At 33.5% G+C, this 19,540-nt stretch overlaps 1 protein-coding gene and 1 long non-coding RNA gene across 6 annotated transcripts in view; one reads left to right on the top strand and one right to left on the bottom strand.

Annotated features, from left to right (window-relative positions):
• Positions 1-19,540, bottom strand: part of PHIP (PHIP subunit of CUL4-Ring ligase complex) — a 185,400-nt gene that overhangs the window by 87,950 nt on the left and 77,910 nt on the right. For 3 of the 5 annotated variants that reach the window (XR_012517301.1, XM_074398033.1, XM_074398035.1), the window contains 6 exons: positions 15,513-15,641; positions 13,395-13,620; positions 9,760-9,897; positions 8,933-9,116; positions 2,897-3,014; positions 263-403 (listed from right to left, as the gene is read on the bottom strand). Coding sequence is in view for 4 of the 5 variants with exons in the window: in XM_074398033.1 (XP_074254134.1) it covers positions 263-403; positions 2,897-3,014; positions 8,933-9,116; positions 9,760-9,897; positions 13,395-13,620; positions 15,513-15,641 (936 nt within the window). In the remaining variant the exon portion in view is untranslated. The remainder of the gene's footprint in view (positions 1-262; positions 404-2,896; positions 3,015-8,932; positions 9,117-9,759; positions 9,898-13,394; positions 13,621-15,512; positions 15,642-19,540) is intronic. The other 2 variants (XM_074398034.1, XM_074398036.1) reach the window with 1 other exon arrangement.
• Positions 15,942-19,540, top strand: part of LOC141584317 (uncharacterized) — a 28,321-nt gene continuing 24,722 nt past the window's right edge. The window contains exon 1 of the long non-coding RNA XR_012517302.1: positions 15,942-16,484. This is a non-coding gene — a long non-coding RNA (uncharacterized LOC141584317). The remainder of the gene's footprint in view (positions 16,485-19,540) is intronic.

Here is a 19,540-nt window from a genome sequence, read left to right as displayed (position 1 = left end):
GATTATATAATCTAAGTATCTTTAAGCCTGAGAATCCTTATTTATAAAACGAGAATAATTAATTCACAAGGATTTTGTGGATTTGAAATTATGTGTATGTGTGCCATGCCTAGAAATAGATTTTTAGAAAATAAAAGCTGTCTGTATAAGACCCCAAAATGCCGTATTTAAGCTACTATAAACATATCAATAAATGCAACGAATGAAACTCATATTTTAAAAATAAGTAAAAATGAAATTTATGAATGTGCTGATATCTTACATCTGAAGAACTAGTGCCATTTTCTATCTCTTCTGAAGGTCTAGGAGTCTCTTCCAATGCAGATCTTGTACGATAATTGTGTTGATTTGTCTGCTGCTTTTTGGATTCTCCAAGATCCAGGAAATGCTCATGAGTGTGATTCTAGAAAAAAAGTAAATTACATTTATTCACAGTATGTTTAAAAAGCAGGATTTTTGTTTAAAAGTTCGTTTGTTTTTTAAATAAAAAAAAATCAAGCTGGGCATGGTGGCACATGCCTGTAGTCCCAGCTACTCAGGAAAATTGCATGAGCTTTGGAGTTCAAGGCTGCAGTGAAGGATGATTGCACCACTGCACTCCAGCCTGGGTGACAAAGTGAGATAATTTATCCTAACATACAAGAACAATAAAAACATTTGTTCGTATTTAAGATGTAACTTAAATGGTTGAGGTTACAGTACCAACTCAAATATTTTAACATTATATCAAGTTAAATCAAGGCTTATTGTAGTATGCTGATATTCACATGCTGATTGATTAGTTATAAAAACACTGATTTTTCTTATTAGTGACAAACATAACGATTCATGATAAAAGACGAGACCAAACACTGAACTCTTCTGAATTCTACCTCAAACCTACAGAAGTAAGAAAAAGGACAATGGGCTGTGAGGTATATGTAAGAGACACAGGCAAACTGGAAACTAAAATGGGGATCATAAAGCTACCCTGCCACTATAAGGATAAGATGCCATATGGATGGGCTATTTTTCTTCTGCTGGAATAAATGTGAGAAGTCTTCTGCAGCAGATGAGAATACAACCACTAAGCACTAAAAAACTGACAAAGTCCAAAAGAGTGATGAAGACAAACTCAATAAACTTCAAATCTATACCTAAAACACACAAAGAAACTGAACAAAGCTAGCTCAAAAGTGAATACAAGGACCAGCTATTGGAGCTCATGCCTGTAATCCCAGCACTTTGGGAGGCCAAGGTGGGAGAACTGCACTTTGATGTCAGGAATTAAAGACTAGCCAGGGCAATGGCAAGACCCTGTCTCTACGAAGTCAAAAAATTTTTAAATTTTAAGTTAGCCAGGCATGGTGGTACAAACCTATAGTCCCAGCTATCTGGGATGACAAGGCAAGAAAATCACTTGAGCAAGTCCAATGCTGCAGTCAGCTAGGACCATCCCACTACACTCCAGCCTGGGTTAACACCATGAGACTTTGTCTTCCCACCAACCAAACAAAAAAGAGAATCACATCCATAAAATAAATTCAGGGACTTCTCATAGAAAAAATAAAGAATTAATTAGACATCCTTGAATTGAAACTAATCATTAAATTTAAGAAAAATAAATGCTAGCCAGCTGACCACATAAATAATAACTGAAGCTATTACGGTTGTTTTAACAAGACACTAAAAATAAGTAAGTGTGCATGCACACACATATTCATAATGTATACACTAAGTATCAGTCCTTTTATTTCTTAAAAAGTTTTCAAAGTACTAATGAATTAAAAGATAAGCACATCTTAATACATTAACATATTCCATCCATAAAGGTAGTAGCAAGTAATACAAACTCTCATCATCATTATATAAGTTTATCTCAACAAAGGATGGAAAAAAGGTATGCTTTCTACTCACCATGAATAAGCCAGCCAATCCACCAACCAAAAAACAAGATTATTTCAGAAAGCAATTTTCCTTTATTATACTAACAGGAATTCTAGCACTGTGAGGTCCTATTGATCCTAATGTGTGATACCCTTAGTAAAAAAAAAAAGGACTACTTGAGTATTTTGAAGAGAAGAGTAATAAAACAGAAAAGTGAATTCTAGAAAAGAAGACTGATTTAGGAGGTTTTAAAAAGGGACTCGAATGAAAAAAAGAAAGGAGCAGGAAGCTGGTGAAGAAGCCCAGTTTTTTTTTTCCTTTGTTTCAATGATTGCTTTAGTGACTTGGACCGAAAAAGAAGTTTCACATAGGCTTCCTCTATTTCAGACTCTAAGGCTCTGAAGCTTTCAAGTGAAGATTCTTTTTCCCAAAAAAAAAAAAAAAAAAAAAAAAAAAAAAAAAAGGAAAGGAAAAAGGAACACTTGTCATTCCTTCACACTTGTAAGTATAAATCTCTCTCCAATTGATATATACTTGGTGCAAAAGTTTTTCCACAGTAGGATGACAGAGAACCCAGTAAGGCAAAACTAGTAGGGAAAACCTGTCTCTCTTAATGGAGGAAATGATAACTATTAGCTGTAGCAGCATTACCTGACTTGATTATCTAGAATAACAAATAGATGCAAGACACTAAAAAACCACCTATAAAAACATTAACAAAATGCTATTTTAGACTGTACAAAGATGGCCCACAAGATTGTGAAGAGCTAAAGAAAGTTCTTGATAAGGCATTAGTATAACTTAGATGTAATAAGTATATAAGAATTGGCACTTTGGGAAAGGGTACACTAGAAAGCAGGAGTGGAATTAAAAATTTTAAATGGTAAACAATAGACAATCCAGAGATAATCAAGAACTATGTTAATTTTATATCATTAATTATCCTGTTTATAAAATTAACATTTTAAATTACAAAATGGTCATTATATCTATGAAGCAATTATTAAACATCAAAGGAATTAATATGTACCTTTGAGACAGTGGGTATTTTATTCTCTTTTGGAACAGTTAAGTGTTTTCTTTTCTCTTCTGACCTGTAAGTCTTTATTTCTTCTTCTCCCTTTGCAGTTCTCCATTCTTCTTGCCTACTGAAAGACAAAAGCCATTATGTGTTAATCTAGAATTTTACACGTAACATTCCTCCAAAAGGAATGTTAGGTATCAAGAAAGGAATGCTATTCCTGATGTTTTACTTTTAGATGGAAGCACCTGATAAAGATTTCTGAGTTTAATTTCCTAAGTTGTGGGCTCAGGACATCTGGCATTAAATGATTTAAAACTCTATCTATGTGACACTACTGGTTCCTGCTATTGTCTTTGGCAAACCAAGTATTAGATTCTGGCAACACGATGATTCCTAGGGAAACTTTTCCAAGAGTGAGAAATTGGATTTTTTTTAGGATAGGACCTATGCTTTGATAATCTTCTGTGCCATATAGATAGCTGGAATCTTCTTAAAAATTCAATACAACAGAGCCTGAGGTTAAACAGAAAGCCCTGAAAGAACTACACTCTTTCCAGTAACAGGGAGGTCAGGTTTCACCTTACAAATTCAAACATCACGGTGAAATTGAACAGCAGAAGTGAGGAACACCAATTTTAAACTTAAATTTCATAAAACGAACTCATGAGAACAAGTAATTTATCTTTTACTTTATATCTTACAACTTTAAAGTTTTTGAAATGCAAGGCTATTTGAACTTTAATTCTCCCTTAAGATTTCATAATAAAGGAGTTAGTACTAAAACACAGTGCAACTATACACTGTTGATATTTCTTTACTGGATGATATTAATGTTTATCATGTTACTTAAGTGCACAATCTCCACTGCGGATGGTCATAATTCTGAATGGAAAATAAAATGAGCAAATCTTGTGAAAAAAACAGGCTTGGATTTAATTTTTTGTTCTTAGTTTAAAAATTAAATTTTTTACTGAAATACTTATAGACTGACATACAGTTGTAAGAAATAACAGAGTGATTATTTGTATCCTTTATCCAGTTTCCCAAATGGTAACATTTTACAAAGCATGGTACATCATAAGGAGGATGTTGAAATTTATACAAACCATTGATCTTATTCAGACTTCCCCAGTTTTACTTCTGTTAGTTTCTATGTGTGTGGTCTGTGGCAACCCTGCATTGACCAAGTGCCATTTTCCAACTGCCTGTCTGTGCTAACTTCATGTCTGTGTCACATTTTGGGAATTCTCAAAATATTTCAAGCTTTTTCACTACCATTAATTAATTATGGAGATCTGGTGTCAGTAATTTTTTATGCTTTTATTGTAGTTGTTTGGAAGGGCCTGAACCTCCCCTATATAGGATAATGAACTTAACTGACACATGTGTTCTGACTGCTCTATCAACTAGTCATTGCCCCATCTTCTCCCTCTCCTCAGGCCTCACTATTCCCTGAGACAGAGCTACATTAAAGTTAGGCCAATTAAAAATCCTACAATGGCCTCTAACTGATTCAGTAAAAACACTTCTCACTTTAAATCAAAGGTAGAAATGATTATACTGTGATAAAGGCATGTCAAAAGTCAAGAGAAGCTGTAAGCTGACAGTATGTCTCTTGTGCCAACCAACCATGTTTTGAATGCAAAGGAAAAGTTCTTGAAGAAGTTAAATGTGCTACTCCAGTGAACGTAAGAATGATACGAAAGTGAACCAGACTTGCTGCTGATACGGAAATATTTTTTGTGGTCTGGATACAAGATCAAACCAGCTACAACATTCCCTTAAGCCAAAACCTAATTCAGAGTAAGGCCTTAACTCTCTTCCATTCTATGAAGGTTAGAAGGTGGGAAAAACTGCAGAAGAAAAGCTGGAAGCTAGCAGAGGCTGGTTCATGAGGTTTACAGGAGGAGCTACCTGTTTAACACAGAAGTACAGGGTGAAGCACCAAGTGCTGATGAAGTAGCTGCAGCAATTTATTCAGAAGATCTAGCTAAGATCACTGCAAAAAGTAGCTACACTAAACAACAGATCAATGTTTTAACAGATGAAACAGCTATCTTACGGAAGAAGAGATCGTTTGGACTTTCACAACTAGAGAGAAGTCAGTGCTTGCCTTCAAAGCTTCAAAGGGCAGTCTAAATCTCTTGTTAGAGGCTAATGCAGTTAGTGACTTCAAGTTGAAGCTAATGATCATTTATCATTCCAAAAATCCTACGGCACTTAAGAATTATGATAAATATATTCATCTTGTGCTCCATAAATAAAACAACAAATTCTAAATGACAGCACATCTGTTTATAGCACGGTTTACTGAATATTTTTAGCCCACTGTTGAGATCTAGTACTCAGAGAACATGATTCCTTTCAAAATATTACTGTTCACTGACAATGCACCTCATAACCCACAAGCTCTGATGGAGATATACAAGGTGATTAGTGTCATTTTCATGCCTGCTAACCCAACATTCATTCTGCAGCCTATGGGTCAAGGGAGTAATTTTGATTTTCAAGTCTTATTATTTTAAGAAATTACATTTCATAAGGCAATAGCTGCGCTAGTTCGTTATTCTGCTAATAGATCTGGGCAAAGTACATTGAAAACCTTCTGGAAAGGATTCACCATTCTAGATGCCAATAAGAACATTCATGATTCATGTGAAGAGGTCAAAATATTAGTATTAACAGGAATTTGAAAGAAGCTGATTCCAATCCTCAAGGATAATTCTAAAGGCTGAAGACATCAGTGGAAGAAGTTACTGTAGATGTAATGGAAACAGCAAGAGAACTAGAATTAGAAGTGACACCTAAAGATGTGAATGAAATGAAGTCTCATAATAAAACTTCAAACAAATGAGGAACTGCTCATGGATGAACAAAGAGGTTTCTTGACAGAGTCTACTCTAGTGAATATGCTTTGAACACTGTTGAAATGATAACAAAGGACATGGAAAATTACATGAACTTAATAAAGCCATGGCAGGGTTTGAGAGGAGGTACTCCAGCTTTGAAATAAGTTCTATACAGAAATCTTTCATGAAAAGAGTCAAATCAATATCGGAAACTTCATTATTTTCTTCTTTTAAGAAATTTCCACAGCCACTCCAACCTTCAGCAACCTCCACTCTGATCAGCCAGCAGCCATCAACATCGAAGCAAGACCCTTCAGCAGCAAGAAGAGTATAATCACTGAAAGCTCAGATGGTTGTTAGCATTTTTCAGCAGTAAATAATTTTTTAAGTTAGGTATGTAGTTTTTTTCAGAACTAATGATATTGTACAATTAACAGATTATAAAATAGTATAACCGTAACTTCTATATGCACTGGAAAACCAAAAAACATCACATGAGCTGCTTTTATTGAACTAGTCTGGAATCAAAACTCCAACATCCCCAAAGTATGCCTGTATCTTAGCAACCTCAATCTCTTCTCCTTTCCTATACCCTTGCCAGTTCAACACTATTTCATAAATGAAATCATACAGAATGTACTTTGAAATTATTTTTTCCCACTCAGCGTAATTCCCCCAAGATTCATACACATTGCATCAATATGTTGTTCCTTTTTATTGCATAGTAGTCCATCATATGAATATACCATTGTTTAACCATCTACCCACTGAAATACATCCTATTATCTTTCTGGCTTCTGGTCATTACAAATAAAGCTGCTATACATTTATGTTCAGGTTTCTGTATGAACATGAGTTTTTATTTGTTTAGGATAAATATAAATCCCCAATAGTGCAATTGCTGGGTCATATGACAAGGCAGTTGCATGTTGAGGACTTCAGAAAAGTGCGGAACTGTTTTCCAAAATGGCTCTATCATTTTTGCATTCCCACTAGCAATGCACGAGTAACTCAGTTTTCTCCACAACCTCTCTAGTATTTAGTGCTGTTACTTATTTTATATTTTAACCATTCTGAGAAGAATGGAGCGATATTTCATTGTGGTTTAAACTTCTATTTCCCCAATGGTTAATGACATGGGTGATCTCATGTGCTTATCTGCCATCTATCGATCCTTTTGGTGAATGCCTGTTCATGTCTTCTGCCCATTCTCTGGTTGAATTCTGTTGTTTACTATTGAGTTTTGAGAATTATTTCTATGTTACTTAGCCCCCTGCTGGATATGTCACTGGATTTCATTTTAATTAATGGACTATAATGACCCATTTCAGAGCCTTTTAGAGGCAAACTTTAGACTACCCACTGGAGAGATTCTCAGAAGACTCCACAGTATGAGTACTAAGTTTGAGAGACAACACTCTAGGAAGTCCAAAGAAAGAATATCTGTTAAAATTATGGCCACCACCTTCCTTGATCATAGGTCAATGAATAGTTAAGCCCACTGATAAAGCAATAAAAGGATGAAGAATATTTAAGAGAAACAAATCTTCCTCACTCCTGAGGTTCCCTTCAATGTGCAGGAGTCCAACCACCCACTAGCAATAATACTTCCTGATCCATTACTCTCTAGGGGAGGAATAAATTAGTCAATTGATATGCTCTGGAAGAAAAACCCAGCTTAGCATGGTCCAGCCTTATGCCATTGTGTGCAATGTATAAATTTTGCCCTGCATCTTCAAGAAGCAAATCGCATGTTCCATAAGGGGAGAAACTGTGACCCACTGCTATCTGCCTCTGGGGAATATTACTTTTTGTTACTGATACAGTTTTGTGGAATATTACTTTTTGTAACAAAAGTAGTATTTACTGATTTACTATGTGTCTTATTCTCCATGCCATTTTTCAATTATTTCAGAATTAGTGTTGAAAAACGGGCACTATTTACTTGACCTCTTTCAAACCTTAACATTAGAATTAAAAAGCAAAGAATAATTCAACTAAAAATATACCATGTGAGTTAATTGACTTATAAAGGATAACAGGGCATATCTGTCATAAGAAAGTGTAAATTTATACCTTTCGTGTATATTTAATTCTAAATCCTAATATAAATTCAAAGTATGTCCAATCAAAAAGCATAATCTATATAAGCATAATTAAGACAAAAATTTTAATTATGTAATAACTATTATCTTCTGAATTTAAGAACTAGAAAATCTTAAATCCAAATTCACATTTTTACTTTCATACTTAGAACACACTTCATACACAGAAGTCAGCATTAATTAGGTTCATACAGGTCTCATTCATGAGTATTTCATGATCAAAGAATCAAAAGGAATTGGATATAAAGTTCCCTCATGGCATGGTATAAGAGAATAGAACTTGGCCGGGCACAGTGGCTCAAGCCTGTAATCCCAGCACCTTGGGAGGCCGAGGCGGGTGGATCACGAGGTCGAGAGATCGAGACCATCCTGGTCAACATGGTGAAACCCCGTCTCGACTAAAAATACAAAACATTAGCTGGGCATGGTGGCACGTGCCTGTAATCCCAGCTACTCAGGAGGCTGAGGCAGGAGAATTGCCTGAACCCAGGAGGCGGAGGTTGCGGTGAGCCGAGATCACGCCATTGCACTCCAGGCTGGGTAACAAGAGCGAAACTCCGTCTCAAAAAAAAAAAAAAAAAAAAAAAAAAAAAGAGAGAGAATAGAACTTTATTAAATCAATACTTTTAAATTCATAAATGTATACTTTTAAATATAAATATTTTAATATATAAAATATTTTTTGTATTTTCGAATTAATGAATTTTTTTGCATTTGAATATCATGTGAATAGCTGGCTAAATCCATTTAAAAAATTAAAAAATTATAACAAACTTTATAAAATGTATTTTAAGATATAAACCAGACAAATCAAGATTGAAATATGCTACTCAATAAAACCTTCTATTTCATCAATCCAAATTTATCATTTTCCTGCTGCTAACACATATCATTCTTATTATTTACACAAATCATTCAAGAAATAAGCGTATTTTAGAAACTTAATTTTTCTAGAGTCATGAATACTTCATACTACCTTTTCAGATAAATTTCAGAGGAATTACAGAGCTGAAAAGGCATTATGTATTGAATAAACTCAAAATGAACACAATGAACTATGGCACATAAAATTTCACAACTTCCCTTACCTGGCTACACCAGCTGATAGCTCAGGTACTACCACCCTTCGACTCCAAGCTACAAGATCCCGCTCTGTGGCTATTTCACTTCTTGGAGCGTTGCTGTGCATTTGCCGTACACCTTCAATTTGTCCACTACGTCTTAGTCCTATGTTTGGTGGTGAATGAACCTCTGAGGTAGAACTTATGGAACCTAAGTGAAAAAGTTAGTATACTAAGTTCTACTTAGAGATATTTCTCCATTAGTTTATAGCACAAAAAAGAGGCAAAACACTATCTTCCACATGAAACTTCACATCGTGGCAAATAATTAAATTACCGTATCAGGAACTAAATCACAGGCAATGAAAACAAAACATGGTTATTCAGTTGATTAGATAAGTCAATGAATCATAACTATGGACTATTAAGCCCCAAGGATACAAAATCATTACTTTAAAAAAAAAAAAAACCAACTAGGTATCTTTGGGAAAACATCATAAGAATCAAAACACACAAACCCAAGAATATTTATGGTTCATAAATTTGTTTTGACTCTTAAAGTTTAATAATGTACAACAATAAGGGTGATGAGATGTTCAAGAATGTGGCTTTGAATACTCTATATATCTACTATTGAAAATGTGGAATAATACACATATTGAAAAACTTATTATCTCTAACTTGAAACTCACTTTGAAGCATTTTCTTAGATCATTAAATAATCTTCAAAACCCTGATCATTTTGGCAGCCTAATTTATAGATGTACCTTAATTTGTTTATTCACTTAACACTGTGGGAAGTTTAGGCTGTTTCAAATTCTAAATGTTTCGCTTAAAATAGAATACCTGCTTACCTCTACTTAAACGGCTGGTATTACTGATACCTGCTTCACCAGAACGTCTTAGGTCCTGCTCCTGTTGCAGTCTTTGAATCATGCTGTCCAGTGGGCTGATCTCTTGGTTTGCTTGCTGACTTAGAACCTGATTCAGTCCTATGCAATACCACACAAAATATTAGGAATACTTTAGTTACTATCCAAACCACTTTATTCACCAACCTCACTTATTAGTTCAGAATTAAACATAAATTTTGCTTGAGTAAAAGACATAAAATGATCAACTGTAAATGACGGGAGTTATAGAAAAAAAAAAAAGAAAAAAATCTGTTCATCTTAGTTTATCAAAAATAATAATGAATATCACTGCTAACTTTTACTAAGTGTTTATCATGATTCAGATACTCATAATCCTTATGGTAACTCCATCAGGTATGTTTAAACAACTCCACTTTATAGATGAGAAAACCAAAATAACTGAAGTCATGCATCTAGTAAGTGGCAAAAGTAAGGTTTTCTACTTAGATCATAGTTTCTTTTAAAATTACAAATCTGATTACTCACTTTCCTTAAAAAAAAAAAATTACTGCCTCATTTATTCAATAAATTGCCTGTCTACTATATGTTAGGAATTACGCTAGGTACTGGAGATCTAGTGGTAAATAAGGGACATGAAAATCCCTGCCCTTTAGGGAGTTAACATTCTGATGGAGAAAGTAAACAAAAACTCAGTAGTTAATACAGAGTATGAAAGAATGATACTGAAATAAAGAAGGTGATGGTGGGTCAGAGAAATCAGAGAAGCCCTCTCGGAGAAGGTAGCATTTGAACTGAGATTTAAATTAGCTAGTCACGTAAAGAGCTAGATAAGGAACACTTCAGAAAGCAGGCAAGAGGTATGAAGGCTGTGAAGCAAGGAGAAATTTGTATTTTAACCCACCCAACTTTTCCAGCATTAATTCTTCCTTGTACCATTCATACAGGACCACTTGACTTCTGACCTTCTAACACAAAAACACCTTCATGAACCAAAACTTCTGAACACAATATTCCCCACTAAAAGAATAAACATAATCTCTAACTTACCATTCAATCACCAACTATAACTGTACCTCCATGATATTTTCTGTGAAATCTTTCCAAACTACTTCTGAAAGAATCAGCTGTTACCTTTTCAGTTCCTTAAACAGCCTAAACATATCTAAGTACTCAGACCAATATAAAACATAAATGCAGCCCAAACTAGTTAGTTCCTCAAAAGCATGAACTGTTTCATTTAATATTATCTAAATCTAATACAATGGTAGGCATTAAAAAATATTCACTCTTGCTGAATAAATTTTTTAAATATGTGTTATGAAATATATGAAAAATACTGCATGAATATAAAGAAGGTAGCAATTAGTATCAGCCATTTAAGTATATGAGAAGATCTGATCAGGTCAGAATTTTAGGGTGGGCTTAAATAGTAAGAAAAGATAGCAAAGATATTCTGTAATAAAGTAGTAGTAAGACAGGTAAAAGGAAAAGGAATTTGCATGTATTAAGTGCATAACATTATCTCATTTATAAGAGAAAACTAAAATTCAACAGGATAAAATAACTTATTCAAAAAAATTGACTATCAAGCTAGAAGTGGTAAAAGCAGACAGAGGTAAAAGTTCAAATGTCTCATACTTCTTTCCTGGTTTGCTGTTTAAAAAAAAACATGTTGGAATACTGATGAATAATCTGGTATAGCTCAGTGTACAACTAAAACAACACACACATTTAAAGTATGTTGTACAGTGTCAATATTAACATGCCAATTTATTAGAATAGCTCAAATCTATTTTTCCCTATCTCTTAGAGATTTCCCAAAATTCATTTTATTATCTAGATAGCTAACGTTTTTTGAAAAGCACTTTGCTTTGTTCTATTTTTGTACTGTCCATTTTTATACTCAATAATTCTAAAATATGACAAAAACATTTTTACTCTGAATTGTGTGAACTGAACACTGATAAATTTGTGACTCATTACAAAGCCATTATTATTATGGCTATGGGTTCTCTTATGGATACCAGTAACTGGCATTTACTTCATTTTTAAGATTATGCCTACTCTATATGGAAGAAAGAACAAGACTAAGAATCAGAGCTGAGGTTAGAGTCCCTGTAATTCCAAGACACAATACCATTAGGTTTTGAATTCTCTCAACTTGCAGGATTGGAATATCATAAATACAAGGATTAAGTAAGATACTGTTTATGAAAGCCCTTTATAAACTAGTAAATGGATTTTAAAAGTAATAATAATAATTAAATAGCACTGATACTTCAATAAATGAGCTTTTTCCTTATTTCCCTGTGTCTAAAACCTTAAAGTAGCTACCTATTTTGAGGTCTGGGCACAATCTGACTTTTGCCAATTCCTTTCCAAGAGAATGAAGACATTTCTCTTAATTTCAGTCCTGTGACCAAAACTTCTCTAATACTGAAACTTATCTGAGTACCTGCCCATACTTCTCAAATACTACTTATTCTTTGAGTTCATGCTGTGTCCATGTACTGAGACATATTAATCTCACAAACTCCAGATACTCAAGTCCACTGGACTGGACTACTCTATGACTAACCACAGGAATGATTCCTCTAATGCTTCTTCTCACCCTCCATTCTAAGTGGACATGTCTAAAAGAGCAGTCCTTTCTATCCAATACGTCCATCTTCATTACAATTTCTTGCTAAATCCTTTAAGAAAAATAAGATGCAGGTTTGAGATCGATTTTTTCTGTGCTGCTTACAGAATGTAATTTCATTATTTAAAAGTCACTCAAAACAAAAACTACTTAGAAGCTTTTGTCAATTAAAGTCTAGAACTTAAAAGTATTTTCATCAATACTTTTCTAGTCTAAAAATATGGAAGTATTCATAATGACACAACTGGTTTATTTACAGAACCTTTCAATTATTTTTACTTAATATACTACTGCTACATTTCTTATCAAAGGAGGGAGATCAGTTTGAAGACGTTAACTCCATTCTGACTCTCATTTAATTCTTCAACAGTCCATTATATTTTACAAAAACAGCTCTAAACACTTTTCTTCTTAATCTTACTTCCTATAAATCTTTAAAAGTTGATCAGTTTTTAAAACATCTTCAATGTGAACAGGCCATCTACAATCTCTCTCACATCGTACTATTATTCCCTTTAATAACATTCATTACAATTTGAACTAGGTATTTGTTTATTCTAATAAACTGTGTTTATCAATCTACGAACCCATTTCCATGAAAAGCAAGAATCATGTTTGTTTAATTCACTGCTGAATAGTCATGGCTCAGCAGTGTCAGAGACAAAAGAGATTATCAACAAATGTTGCTGAATAAATGAACAAACTGACTTGTTTCACACCAATACAGGAACTACCTTATTAATCCCTAGGGGTTACAAATGGATAATAAATCAAAATTATTGCCATAAATCTCCAACGTTCCTTAATTAACTTGTAATCCTTAAGTATGATCAAAGATCTGTAGAGAGCTATAAAACAATACTTTTACTTCTCACGCACTTAACAACTGAAAACAAAGTTTTACTCCATTAGGAATTTTAACAGTTGAGTAGGAAGAAGAAAATTTGACTGTCTTAAGAAAATGAGCACCTACCTGAAGAAGTTACTCCCATCTGAGGGATGAGTTGTTCCTCCCTGCAATTTTCACGACCAGGAACTAATCTTTGATATCTTGATGGATGAGGGTTACCATCAACATCAACCAAAAAAGGGGGAGGCATAAGATGAGGTGCTTGCTGAGTCTGTTCATCTAATACAAAATTGTTTGCATCACGGATAAGTGGCCGATAATCACTGTGAAAGAACATCTGATCTGCTATCTGTAAAAGGAAAAGTCCATAAAAGACTAAAAAAATCCAAATTTATCAATGTAGAAGAAAATCTACAACATTTCTAATAGAAAGCAAACATTTGAATACAAATCATGGTATTCAGCAACAATTTTTAAAATATTATTTTCCTAAATTAATTGTAAACAGGTCTTTTTATTTTCTACCTTAAGTATTATGATCAGAAAAGTAGCTGCTTTAAATTTTCCCTGAAACAAGGAAGAGATTACATACAGGAGTCCCCTCTTATTTTTAATCCATGGTTTCAGTTACCTGTGGTCAACCCGAGTCCAAAAATACTGAACCAAAAATACCAGAAATAAACAACTCTTAAGTTTTAAACCGTGCACTGTTCCAAAAAGCATAATGAAATCATATGACATCTCACTTGGGACATGAATCATCCCTTTGTCCAGTATATCCATACTGTCTAGATATGCTACCCACCTACTACCATATAGGAAAAACATAGTATGCATAAGGTTTGGTACTATTCAAGGTTTTAGGCATCCACTGGGAGCTTTGGAACATATTTTCTGTGGATAACGGGAGACTACTACATAAAAAAGCTACCACTAGCTGGGCGTGGTGGCTCACACCTGTAATTCCAGTACTTTGGGAGGCTGACATTGACAGATCACGAGGTCAAGAGATGACGACCATCTTGGCCAACATGGTGAAACCGCATCTCTACTAAAATACAAAAATTAGATGAGCGTGGTGGTGCATGCCTGTAGTCCTAGCTACTCGGGAAGCTGAGGCAGGATAATTGCTTGAACCCGGGAGGTGGAGGTTGCAGTGAGTCAAGACAGCGCCAAGGTCACACCATGGCATTCCAGCCTGGTGAAAGAGCAAGACTGCCTCAAAAAAAAAAAAGCTACCACTAAAAATAAGTTATTCAATATTCACTTTTAAATTAAATAGCAAAATCAAATCTAGTCATAAATCATTCAACAGTATTTTTACTTCCACAGAGCTACCATGCTTTATCTTAAATCCTTAGTATGATTTATGCAATATTAATATAAAAATCAATGTAAAATTTTCTAAGAGTTAATAAGTGTTTTCTCTAAATGTTTTGAGATGATATAAAATTATTAATATAAACTCAACCTGGACACAAATTTTATTATGTAAAATTTCACTGGTTAATTTATAATTTCTTAAACTAAATGATAAACCACTCAGTATTCACTATCATAAACTTTTATACCATTCCAACACAAATACGCAATTTAATTCTTTTAGTCAATAATCTTAAAGTCAGGGTTTTTAACTGCTGAGCACAGTGGCAAAGGCCTGTAATGCCAGGTACAGTTATTTAGTAGGCTGAAATGAGAGGATTGAGACCAAGAATTCAAAGCCAGTCTAGGCAACATAGTGAGACGTTTCACCCCAACCCTGCAAAAAAAAAAAAACAAAAAAAACTGGACAGGATCTTTAACAAAAAACATTAGGTACAATTAGGTAATAAAACATTTTTAAGAAACATATGAAAGCCACAGATTGGTATCCTAGATAAGTACATATTACCCATATAAATAAAACATTTTACATTTCAAAGTCCCACTATGGATAACATCTTCCAACTCCAGTTTACATAATACCCCATGTTAAAAATTCCAATCTAGATTGCTCCCAACAGGCTAAGTTTTTTTTTTCTAAAATATGCAGATTTTTAAATAATAAGCCCTAATAAAGTAAGATTTAACTGCTGTCTTCACCTTCCTTTCCAAAACTAAGGTCTCCAGACTAATTAACATAAAATTCTTCAAATTTTATCCTGAATGTAAAAATGATGATTCTCACCCACTCCAAAAAAATACAACCCCTAAACATGCATTTAAAAAATAAGGACATAATGTATAGTCAACATACTCTACCTTGTCATACTTGCTACTGGACCCAAAGCCAAAAATTAAAAGATGTCCATGAGAGTCTGTGCATGCAAAATGCTGACCGTCAGGAGAACATTTGCAGTCAAATACTGCACCATGTCCTTGGCCTTCAATCTGAAATATATTTAATCAACAATAAGAAAAATGCCATTAAAATGTAAAGAACTGGTCACTATTATTACAATAATTTTATGATAAAAGTAGTATATATCCTAATGAAGTGAAGATTAAGTAAAACAAGCATAGTACAATAATAAAATTTACGAATATTCGTGAAAAGTGCCAGATTAATAGCCTTGAAAAATACTCTATCCACAGACCAAACACAACTCAGGAAACAAAAGAATACCAATCTCCCCCACCCATAGAATTCTGCTTCATGTTTTAAACTCAGATTTAACACATAATTACGTCTTACACTCCATCTATCTCCATTCAATCATGCCCTTTCTGCAAAAGCTGGCATGTAGCAACTGTACAGATTTTTTGGTAACTCTTGGAAGTAGGAGGCAGAGATCACTGCTCAAATGACACTAGATTTTATTCTTTTTGGTAATAAATTCCCTGGTAGTCTGACTCATCTTTTAAATGGTGAATTTCAAAGGTTAAAGAAAAGGTTTTTTTTACCTGATAATTGTTTTCTGTTTTCCAGTTCCATTAATCCAGAACGAATGGGTTTCCTCCCTGCAACCTGTCAATCAAACAGAGGTGGCCAATCACCACTCTGAATTTTTTGCTCTCAGTGCTTCTTCAGACTACGTTCCAGTTGAAAACTTCTTTAGCAGTGTTCTGAAAGAGGTAAAAATTCTACCCTATCTAAAGCACATCTAGGGTCTGAATTTTAGAAACAACTAAAATAGGGAGTTGACTCCCTAACAAATAACAACTAAGGATGATTTTCAACAAATGCTATTGGATTTCTGGATTAGCAGAATCGGAACACACACACATTATCAGGTAAGAAATACCTCCTTTCTGTTCCGGTATCCACTGATCTAGAACGAATTGATTTTATTAGTAATATCCCAGGAAATGCTTGGAAAAGAGAAAGGTGCTAACTTTCTTTCTTTAGTATTAAAAATCTGGCATAAGGATGGATGTACAGTTCACCAAATACAGAAGTAAAATTCAGAAGAAGAGTAACTGATCTCAAGGAAGGTTTGCACTTTAGTAAAAAGAGAAAATACTTCTATGAAAGAAAGGACTTGACCTAAGAAGTTAATACAATACCACAAATGGGATTGCCTCAGAAAGAAAACTAGCTTTATCCTTTGGCTTGCTAAAAAGAAGAAATGTGTGCAACAGTGCTTATTAATGCTGTTTTGGATGGTTACAATAATAGAAAATAACTTCTTAAAAAATGTAACCATATTGGATAAAATTAGTAAAATTATCTAATGTTTAATACACACAAAAACTTATCATAAAAGAAAGACAATGAATCACAAGTGAAACAGGATTATATTTCAAGTGTGAAGAAAGTTGGAGGATGATAAGATAGGAGAGGAAGGTGACTGACTGCAAGTCTACTTTAACAATTCAAAAACAAAAAAGAATGTAACTATTTCTCCAGATTACCAAAAGAGCACCAGTAGCCATACAGCCAGGCATTTGCCAAAAATGAAAGACTATAAGTAGATAGATATTCAGGATTCAAGTCTTTATTTTTCAGTGTTTTCCTAGGCAAATAAAAGTTATGTGAACTGTTATAAATAAGCAACCACATGAACAAAGTACACCTCTAAATGACTTTCGTATCCAAAGCTAAAAATTAAGATACTGAAACTGCCTTAGCCATGTGTTGTTAAATGATTTTTTTTAACTCAGTTCACTGAAAATTTTAGAGAAGGCAAGAAAGAGAACAAAAAAAAGCAACTACTTTGTAAATCTACTCTAATAAATGTTTCCAGAAGTGTAATACAAGTCTAAGATTACAAGTGTAATACAAGTCTAAGATTACAATTTTAAGTAGATAGTAGTACAGCAGTCTTGAAAGTGGTCCAATTTAGCAATTTCAAAGGAAATTGATCAATGTTCCTATGCATGGTATCCTTCATGTGTTGTTTAAACAATCTTGCTGTACTTTTTCATTTTGGGGGTAAGGGTTAGGGGGCAAGTAGGACTGATCAACCCTAGACCCATGTTATTTACCAGTGTTGCCACATTTACAGTTAACAGATCTCTAAAAGAATATTTGGGGACAACTGAAACTCATAAAGTTCTAAAAAAGCAAAGAAAAAATAGCAATCATATTAAAGATGCCTGTGTGTCCTACATAACATATTTTATTGTGAATATGGCAAGACAGTAGTAATTTTCTTGGTATAAGGCATCTGTTTAACTCCAAAGTGACTTTTATATGGAGAAAATGAAAGTACATTTCAATCACATAAGAAAAGTATTATTTTGATTAACGGTTTATTAAAGAAGGCTTTAAAATACCTGCTTTACTCATGAACCAATTAGAAAAGGTGCCTCTAACTTCATCAATTAAAAGACCAACTCTCTGTTTATTAATGGCTTCTCGGGCAATAAACATCCATACCTATAAACTGCAGACTAAGTTTTCCAAGACCAGGTTTCCAAACAGTTGATGATGCAAAATAGGAAAACATTTTACTTCTCTATATAACCAAAAATATCCTAGCTGGTTTTAAAATATAAGATATGATTAAGCCAACCAAAAGAAAAGAGTGTCATCTTTTTAAACAAGGGTCAAAGTATTTATGATTAAGAATTCTCAAAGACAAAATTTTAAATGAAGGCACTATTTGAATATCCACATTTACTAGAAAGCAATGAGGCGTATCGTCAAAAATGAAAAGAAAGAAAATATCCTCTCTAACCACATGAAAGGTATATGAGCCTATCATAAAATTAAATATACTACATAGCAAGAAAATGAGTAAACATAAAATTTAATACTACATATAGCTTATGCCAGCTAGCGCTTACTGCAGTTGTAATAAAATAATTACAAAATAGAGTGAAATTACTAAGTAATGACAAATTATCAGAGTAAGTGCATTTAGATGAACTATTCCTCTAATAAAATCAAGTATGCTTGTTATGCATTATTTTGGAAGCATATAAATAAAGACCAAATAGAACTCATAAACATTAAATACCAATAAGGTTTAGCTAAGATAATCTATGAGACAGTATTTACCAGTAACTGAAAAAACTTCAAAAAGAGTAATAGGAAGAAAAAGAAATAGAAGTGTATTCAGTAATTATTTTAAGTATTTTGTTTTTAAAAGGAGGAAATAAGAGGATCAGATGTGTTAAAATAATGACTCCCTTATTAGAAAATTCTCATACTAAAGAATTCTATGAATACTACCAATAAATGAGTAGTATAAACTTGTTAGACATTTAGAGACTTATACTGAACTTTATAAAAAAATTAAATGATATAAAAACTTATGAGCTAAGAGCTCTGATAAGGACAGACTCATAAAGAATACTGATACTTTTTCTGAGGAAGGGTAGTATACACAACTTCTAACATAATTTTTGTGAAATAGAAAGATGAAAGATTACACAGAGGAATGAGGTCGAAGACCTAAGATATCTCTCCACCAGTTATAGGTAAATCACCTAATATGGGTGGAATGATGAAGATAAACTACCTGTAAAGTCCACTCCTAAAATCCTATCATCTGAGTTTCAGGAAAGTACACTGAAAAAAACTGGACAAATCTGGAGTTGAAGTATACTAAAAGCAGAATGCAGACTAAAATTCTAGTGTATAAATTGTATCAATCATGAAGAACATACATATAGTGAATATGAGAAGTACATGCTTCTGGAAAACCTCAACACAAAGTAGGAAAGTTAAAAAAATATGGGCTATCTTACGCAGAACCATCCTCTCCTAGTTATTTCAATTCTATTAGCAGGGTCAGTTTGTCTTGCTCATTTTTTAAAACATGTCATTGATTAGAAGACAGCATCTTACCTAGGAAATATTCCAAAATTTAAAATTATGCAACCTTTAAAATACCCTAAAA

Source organism: Saimiri boliviensis, chromosome 4 (genome assembly GCF_048565385.1).
Source record: "Saimiri boliviensis isolate mSaiBol1 chromosome 4, mSaiBol1.pri, whole genome shotgun sequence".
Classification (NCBI taxonomy): Eukaryota; Metazoa; Chordata; class Mammalia; order Primates; family Cebidae; genus Saimiri; species Saimiri boliviensis.
Note: the sequence above shows the minus strand (reverse complement) of the source record. Positions and strands in the feature narration are given on the sequence as shown.